The 9,130-nt window shown below is 39.3% G+C and overlaps 1 protein-coding gene across 1 annotated transcript in view; it reads right to left on the reverse strand.

Moving 5' to 3' along the window:
• The window catches only part of LOC144634247 (calcineurin subunit B type 1), a 15,167-nt gene extending 6,081 nt beyond the window's left edge, over window positions 1-9,086 (reverse strand). Inside the window, exons 1-5 of the mRNA XM_078493150.1 lie at window positions 8,966-9,086; window positions 8,442-8,481; window positions 8,135-8,311; window positions 2,171-2,230; window positions 778-962 (exon numbers count right to left, since the gene is read on the reverse strand). Coding sequence (XP_078349276.1) covers window positions 778-962; window positions 2,171-2,230; window positions 8,135-8,311; window positions 8,442-8,481; window positions 8,966-8,968 — 465 coding nt within the window. The 5' untranslated portion in view covers window positions 8,969-9,086. The remainder of the gene's footprint in view (window positions 1-777; window positions 963-2,170; window positions 2,231-8,134; window positions 8,312-8,441; window positions 8,482-8,965) is intronic.
• Window positions 9,087-9,130: the final 44 nt, after the last annotated feature.

Genomic DNA, 9,130 nt, shown 5'->3' on the forward strand with positions numbered 1-9,130 from the left:
TTTTTACATTCTCGTAAGCAGACATTTCCCGTAAGTGGCCGCGGACACTTTCAGAGATTACGACTTAGATTTTTTCTTTGTTTTTAAGCTCCTGTAAGTGGACACCCCAAAGAAAACCCTATTAACAACCTCTGTTTCTTGTTTTTATCAATCAATTTCACATCACTGTTCATCACAATGATTTTACAGTAATTACAGTGCCACATTTTAGTGTTTGTTTTGTCGTCATCAACGTCTGTCCAGTTATTGTTAGCAGCCATCTATCCCCTACACCTCTAGTGGCAGCTTACGAGAGCCATTCTCGTAAGCGGCAAGCTCCAGTTACGGACACTTTTTCGCGTCCCGAGGGTGTCCGCTTACGAGAGCTTCGACTGTAGCTATAAATCTGGAAGTAAGCGGCAGTCAATTGCTAGGTGCTGCATTCTACTGAGATCAATGACAGTGACTTGAAATTTGATTCTGGCAGGGAATGAGATGTTATTAATTTAAAGGGTCGTCACAAAGTGCAAGGCAGTGATGCATGTGATCCATTTCGGTTAGCGTAAATAGCACTCCGGTTAGCCTACAGTTAGCTTAGGTAGCTTGCAGTAAGCCTTTTTATTTGGAGTAGGGATTTCTGCCTCGCATGCCTCGCTGCCTTGCCTTGCATGCCTCCCTACCTTGCCTCGCGCCCCTCGCTGCCGCGCACATTTGTACGACTCTTATCTTAATTAAGATGACAATAAACATCAACACACAACTACCACTTCAATCAAATCAGTTGACATTTTAACTTACAGCGCAAAATTCACTAAAAGAGATTTTTCCATCGCCGTCCTTGTCTGCATTTATTACTGTCTTATCCACAATTTGTTGTAGCTGAGTTTCTTTTAGGTTGTTTCCTACCATCATCTTAAGAACTTGGAAGAGTTCTCCATTTGATATGAAACCATCGTTATCCATATCGTATATCATAAAGGCAACTATGCAAATAGAACAAAAGAAGGCAATAGTTAATTTCTGTGGGGATTACATTGTACATTTATTTAGAAGTAACCCTTATTCAGTGTGCTGGAATCAGGAAGACTGAGCTTAAATCATGATAAAAATTTTACACAGCAATGACAAATAAAAGTCCAGTGCCTTTAACTTAAGTTGAAGTATTATACAGTCAACTCTCTCTTAAAAGACACCCCTATCAGACGGACATCTCTTTTCAGTCATTTTACTGTAACTACATGTAAACAAACTACATGTATAAGACAGACACGGCTTCAAGCAAGATGGACATTTGATTGTTTGATTGGAAACCAGTGGTTTTCTAAGGTCTTTCCAAAGTAGTAGTAAAGCCCAAAGTATTAAAGCACCTTGAACAACACTTAAATTTTCAAAGAACTTACTAGTTAAAATAATTATTTCCATTTTCTTTTCTCACACTGTGCAATTTTGTACAAATTATGCAATTTTTCATAAATTATGCAAAAATTAAGTTATGATTTGAAGCCAATTATGCAAAATGCCAACATTATGTAACAACAGAAACCCTGAAATTCAGGCAACTGAGCAACTTCTTTTTCAAGTGAACATTAATTATTACAAATTGACCATCAGACTAAAGTGCAAGCAATGACTGTTTCTCTTCCTACTAAGCTTTCCTATGGCACAAGAAATTATTTGAATAATACATGTAAATAAATTTCCGCTGTACTGCATAAGATTTGCAGAACTTGGCCTCGAGGAGTGGAGGAATAAAATCAGTGCCAAGTTAGAATACAGTTAATATTTCAAACACTTAAAATTAAATTACATGTAACTTTCTTAACTTTGTAGATTTTCTGCAGACCTATGGTCATGTGATGGAGCCTTAAGCTTGGGCCAACAGATGGTCCTCAAGATATCACCCTTGTGCTAGCTATCTTCATTCTCAGACAGCTGTTGCTTTCACAGTACTTGCTGCGGGTACATTTTATTACAAATTGTGGGCGGGGGCGAATCGAACATCTTGTGACTTTGTAAATTATGAGACCAACATCATTGTTGCAAACTCAATATTTCTTAGCCTTGGAAAAGAAATCGATTCTTTGCCCAGACAGTGCCTTGAAGACCCATTATATTTTACCAAAATTTCTGTGAGTTGCATCTTTTAAAGATTTTTTTGCCATCCCTACATTTCACCTTCAGGTATACTTACATTTAAGCTTGGATTCTTTGTCACCTTTTACACTGAACTGTGAAACTCCTTCTATGAATTCTAACAAAAAAAAATACCAAATAAATAAACACATGAACAAACAGGACATACCACTGCATCTCTCACTAATTACAGATTTACTACAACTCCATGATCTTTCCCTTAAGAACATCAAATGGTTTTCCCTACCAAGTTTAACTAGCACACCTCCTTCCAACAACCCCTTCCCTCCCCTCCCCTCCACAAAAAAAGAAAACTAATACTTCTTGGGCTGTTATATTTTGGCGAAAATCTGCAATGGTACATGTATGTTTACTGAGATGCTACTGGGTACATGAAGTTATCAGGAGCTTTTGTAGATTATTGTAGAACTCAGAGGGATTTAAGAAAATGTGTTTAATGTCAGGTTCTTGCCTGAAAAAAGGAAACAACAGAAACAACATACCACTAAAAACTACCGGGTACCTGCAATTAATTTAACAGTATCTCATGCACATAACATATCCTTCTTCATGCCAGTGTATCACCATGGTAATTAAATATATTTGACTATCATTTTGACAACCAAAATTTCCCCAAGGGCTATTATTATTTTGGATCTTTTTTATCACACTGCAGGACTCATTAAACACACAACCTTGGGTCTCTGAAAAACTGATCATGTTGTAAGCACCACTATTTTGTGGTCAATTTAGACCAAGTGGGAGTTTATAATGTGTTGTGTTCTTAGACAAGGCAGTTATTGTTTTTTTTTTCGTCTTGTTCTAGCAATCAACTGGCCAGACTAGAGATCTCATCCCTGATACAATAATGGTCAAGCCCATAGCAACTTCAACTTTTAAAAGCTAGAAATCAAAATAAACTTCCAAACCCGGCACAAAATCAAAACACAGTGGCAAGCCCTAAGAGATGTGTCTCCCTTTTTGATCATACTGAAAATATGGCAATCTTGATTAATCTAGTAAATAATTTATGAACCACAGAAATCCTTTATTAAATCAGGCTATCACAACTTCTTTGAGTATATTTCACTTTTCTTTGTCAAGCTTAAGCATTACTATTAAAATGTACGTACATACAAGGTACAGTATCCTCTCATCGAGACCATTTTACTATATGCTAGAAAATTCTAAAGACAATATTTGCAAATGTGATTTTTAATTTTGACTTTTGTAATTGTTTTCAATTAGAAGTGTCCGTCTCCTAACACCTGCACCAAAAGCGAAAATAAAAAATTAGAACACATCCTGACTTCTTACAATTATATTTTACAGACAAAACAACCACTGTCAAGCCATTTCCTTAACAGTATTATTATTATTGCTACAACGGTCCAGATGGTCGAAAGCTCTAGATATTTCTTTATAGCAGCAATAAATTAAATTCATAAATCTCAGAAACAAGTATAACCACAGTGAGAAGTTAATCAAAATTGTCCAATTACTAACACTGGTTGAAATGAGTATTTTGGTTTCGAGTGTGAAATCACATGCACTTATTGCTAAGTCTGTGTGTCAAGTTTGACCACAATGATAAATAATTCATTGCAAAGGTGAGATTTGGTTTATTTGCTGTGATTATATTCAAATGGAACCCTACAAGGTGTTAAGAGTAAATATACACATGATTTTGGAATATACAAGTACTGAAAATAATCTCGCTGCAATAAGCTCAATAACGAGTGATCATTTTCTAAATTCTTTTTGCATTAATTAATACATTCTCAAGCAGATAGGTGTTGAGAATAGCAAAACCATCAACTACATGTACATTAAGGGTCATACTGTTCCGATCTACCTACTTCAGAGTACTCAAAACATCAGTAGAACTGTATATATAGCAGTAATCAGAACTTGGTGATTTGAACATCATCATGAAAAGATTAAAACAAGTCAAGGCCGGGTAATTAGACAGTTTAGTAAACTGGCAAGAGACTTCCAGACTGGCAAAAGATATATACTACAATTATTTTTTCTTTGTTTGTAAGCTGGCGGTATTCTACAAATCCTGCGATATTATCGGTCTTGAGCACGGCCCTCTTGAGGACCTCACAAGTTCAGTCTTGTGATCGATCTTGAGCACAACTGAGCCATACTCAAGACCTCGGGCACAGTTATTCCCTGTACGGACCTCATGGCCAGCTAATAACATAAATGTATTTACCATGATCACAAATGTGCAAACATAACAAAACACTCACTCACATGTATGTACTACATTCAGACTCGACTTCCTGGAAAGTTCAAGGTGTGGTGTCTTCAGTTTGGACTGTACCCGAGACTGATGTGGCCTCTTATGATGTACGAGGTTGCAGCAGCAAGGGTTGAGCGAATTGAGCAAAGATGTAGTGTTTTTATACGGAAATGGCTCGGACTCCCAAGACAGCTTAATAACACAGCACTGTATGGGAAAGGTGGCCAACTAGAACTACCTCTTGCATCCATTTGTGAGGAGTACAAGGCGGGTAAGGTAAGAACGGTAATGATGTTGAGGTACTCAAAGGACCAGGGCATTCGAGAGGAACCCCCCGAGGTACGTACTGGCAAGAAGTGGAATGCAGAGGAAGAAGTAGACAAAGCGATGAGCAGTTTGAAGCATGGAGACATTGTCGGTGCAGTCCAAAGTGACAGGAGGGGACTCGGTACGTATAACTTCAAGCCCTTTTGCAAAAGTAGCGCGAAGGAGAGAAGAGATGCAGTTGTGAACGAGGTGAAGCGGGTTGAACGCGAGAGAAGGTACGTGCACTTGGTGCAGTGTAGTCAGCAAGGACAATGCTTGAGGTGGGAAGAGCTCGTGATTGGAAGGAAATTGTCCTGGAAAGAGCTGTGGGCATGGGAACCGGCGCGACTGAGCTTCTTAGTTAAGTCAACGTATGACACGCTACCATCTCCAGCCAATCTTGTACGTTGGAAAGTGTCTGAAGAGAGTAAGTGCCAATGTGGACAGTATGGCACACTGCGTCACATCTTGTCTGCCTGCCCCATGGGTCTAAAAGATCGATACACCTGGCGACACAACCAGGTACTGAGGGTCATCGTGGAAGCCATTGAAACGAAGGTAGCTGATATTAATCAAGGGAAGTTGCCTGTGAAGGAATGTCAGAAGAAAGTTGTGTTTCACCAAGAAGGGAAGAAGGGAGCGACAAAACCATCCCCAAAGAAACAAGTGGTGGACGAGAGGTGGCAGGGAACATGGAAGGTGGCGGCTGATTTGGACAGTGCCCTTGTTTTCCCCATTGTAACAACAAGCCAACGCCCGGATGTTGTAGTGTGGAGTGACGATGCCAAACAAGTGATCTTGCTTGAATTAACAGTGCCGTGGGAAGAGAACTTTGGAGATGCAGAGGACCGGAAATACAGGCGGTACGAGGAACTAATTGACGCTTGTAAAGAGGCTGGCTGGAACCCAGAATATTACCACCTTGCTGTAGGTTGCCGTGGGTATGTTAGTCGAGAACTGGCAAACTTGATGCGTGGTCGGTTTGGATTCACCACAAGAGAACAGAGAACGTTGGTAGCCGCCCTGCAACAGGCAGCAGAGAAAGCCTCGTACTTTATCTGGCTAAAGCGTGATGACAAAGTGTGGCTCGGCTAGTTTTTTATTTTCTTTTTAACTCATGTCCCAGCCAGCACCAGCTCTTGTGAAGCCTCCTTAGGGAGGGGCCCCGCCATGGCAGAAGACAGTCGAGGAGTAGGGGCCGAAACTGTCTGCCATGGTTCCTCCTGACGACTTCCAAGCTGGATCCAGCATTGGAGCTGCTGGCTGGGAAGCACCGCAGTGTTTTACTACTTCAACTTTAAGGATTATAAATGTTTGAGAAGCTTGGCAATTATGTCCTGCACACCTTTCTCTGCTTTTGCTTTGATCGCCATAGGATCGGATAGGATGTGGTTGTTGCTCTTGTTGTTTTATTTTTGCACATGTGATAAAAAAGGTACATGTAGAACACCACCACCACGGGACTGGGGTAATGTGACAACATCAATAAACTAATGCTGAGTCTTAAACAAGATCAGACGTAATGTAATGTCTGACGCTGTGTGTGATATGTGTAGTATCCAAAAAAGTCATGTACAGTAGTTGGTCATAGATTTTAATGGCCATGAACTTTTGTTGAGTTAAACTCAATTCGCTTTTTTCACGTTCCGATAATACACTTTGTTTACCAAGCCCCTTCTCAATTTTTTGCATTCATGAGCATTCTAAACCCCAAGGCAACTGTAAATCCCAAGAGAAATAGAAAACAATGCTATGCAAATATTTTAGATGATTCCCTAGTATTGCATTGCGCATCCTCATGTGTGTACATAATTATTAATAAAATACCCTATCACCATTTGTGTCACATTAATAGCAATATACTGTTTCTTTCATATCTTAATACTAATTATAAACTTAGCTGCTGATAAAGTGACAGCAGCAAATTATAAAGTTAAAACAAAAAGATCTACAAAAACAAAACTTAGTGGAGTAAGCCAGTTTAGTGTATCCTCGGACACATTAGAACGCGAAATATGATTAAATTGGGTTTTAATTTCATCCTCTTTCCACCAGGAAAAAACATAGAACCTTATAAATTTTTAACATGTTTACACTTATTGAATAGTTTAGCTTATTGCAATTTATGCAAATTAACAAGGCCTCCCAGAAACCGCCTACCAAAATTGCAACATAGCTTGAGACTAACAGATCTACAATTTCTTGGTTCCGGTGAAAATGTGCAAGGTGAGTGGAATTAACCTTTTCTTTTTCCGCCCTAAGATGAAAAAATAAATTTCTATATCTGACTGTCTATATTCGTTTGAAAGTTGATTTTCTCCCCTTTATATTATGCAAATTGCCGTTATTTAAATTAATTCCACTTGTAACAAATTCTCCTGTCACATCATAAGTGTGGATACTACATAAAGAAAAATCAACTTGATATGCGAGCAAAAAAAAATGTGTTAATTCAACTGCACCAACATTTACAGCTATCAAAGTTTAAATTTGGAGCCATGGTCAGGAATATCATTGTAGGGTTACATTTCAATCCTATTAACAAGATGCTAAACCCTTTAGCTGACAACATATCAACAAATGGAGTCACTCTTGCCCTGTTTGCACTGAAATTAAATAAATAAATGGTTCCTGAACTACACTGTGAGCACAGAATGGAAATCGACAACAGCCAAACAATATTAGCCACAATATATGCGCCCTCTTGCGCCAAACACAAAGTAAGTTTTGACTGACTTTTCGCGCTCAACCGATAACAATAAAATGTAATATTTCTCTATCGCACCTAAAAAATGCAGCTGCTACTCTCGATAAAAAAATCTCCGTTCAGGTAAAAAATATTGGTTGGTTCTTGTACTGTGCAGCTTAACATACATTTGTAAGCTCAGGGTCAAACCATTTTAATTGAACAGCAATTTCTATGCAATTAGAAACCGTCCTACGCTTGTGTTTCTTAAGCCCGTTGGAAGCAGGTGACGGACGGTAGTTTTAAATTGTTTTCGCAATAATACTGGCGAGGGACAAAGAATATGAATACTTGTCCGTGCACCTGATCGAAAATATCGCCAGTTCCTGTAATCGGTTCTAAAAAAATCGATTGGACCTGCAAAAACACCGGATCCAGCGCTCGAAAATTACAACAAAACCTCATCTTGGGAGTTGCTGGGTTTGATTGAAGATAACGTGACACATTTTCAATTAGCGATTTAAGCACAAGATCTCAATAATTGGAGGGACCATTTTAAAGGGCTGTGAACAGAATTTAAGCTATGATCCATCCCAATGACCGCTCGATTTCTAAGTGCCACACTTGCAAGTAAAAGTTACAAGCGAAGTTATCGCCTTCGATTCGGTAGCCATACCGAAAGCTGCTCGAAAGCCGCATATACCCTCGGTCTTCCCTCGGTCCCTGATCGAGCGATATATTTAATAATAAAACAGTCAAAAAGCTATATTATTTCTAACCTTTAAAGTCCACTTCACCATTGCCATCGGTATCGAAGATATCAATAACTCTTTGAACTAGTGGGTTTTGTTGAAGTTCTGGAAGCGACATGAACTCTTCGACCGAAAGAGCGCCGGATTTGTCCAGATCAAGCTTTCGAAATCTCTTTCCAAGGCGCCTGATTTCGTCTGCATCAACTGTAGTTTCAGACAAAGATAATTGCTATGTAAGTTGGACAACAAAGCAGCGAATAAAATGAAAGATAGTTCAGGTTTTACTCGATGTAAGTACAACAGACGCCTTTGATAGAAGCGTATATAAACTTACAGTGCGTCACCATATCTCCGGGTAGCGATGCTTCGTTTCCCTGAAACAAAGCGGACATAACGTCAAGATTTAAAACTTGAAGATGTTCACACATTGCTTGGGCCTGGATTAACGATAACACGGTGATGAAATTCACTGAACAGGCCGGTGTGTGTTTAAATAAGTGCCAGAAAGCGTTCACTTCGAATAATTATTGGAGCAACTATAAACATTAAACATCTTAGAAGGCAAGTTCAAAACTAAGTCAACGACAACTCACTAAAGCGGAATTCCGCCGTTTCATCTTTACACAAACACTGAGCAAACCAACACAAGCGAGCGTGCAACGAGGCCGCTTCAAATGTCAACAAAAGTCCAACAATATCAAAGGAGGAATATTTATCTCCACTCACAGCAACAGCCAAGCAGCTTTGGGGCTGCTTTTGTCGACAAGAAAATGTGCCGAGATCCAGGCACGCTATAGCACCAGAAAGGCTATAATTTTGTCAAAAACACGTTTGAAGCATCAAAGAAGGGTTACATACCATTTTCAGTGAGTTTTCAGGTCCTCCTAAGAAGCTTTAAGTATTCAAATGCACCGATCAAAACTTTGCAGGTTGGTTAGTTACTTCGAAGAGGAACCCCACTGAAAGAGTAGCGCCCAGTCCACGACCGTTTGCGCGAATTACATCCGGGAAATCGGAAAGGTA

Source organism: Oculina patagonica, chromosome 13 (assembly GCF_052425735.1).
Source record: "Oculina patagonica isolate OP01 chromosome 13, crgOcupat, whole genome shotgun sequence".
Classification (NCBI taxonomy): Eukaryota; Metazoa; Cnidaria; class Anthozoa; order Scleractinia; family Oculinidae; genus Oculina; species Oculina patagonica.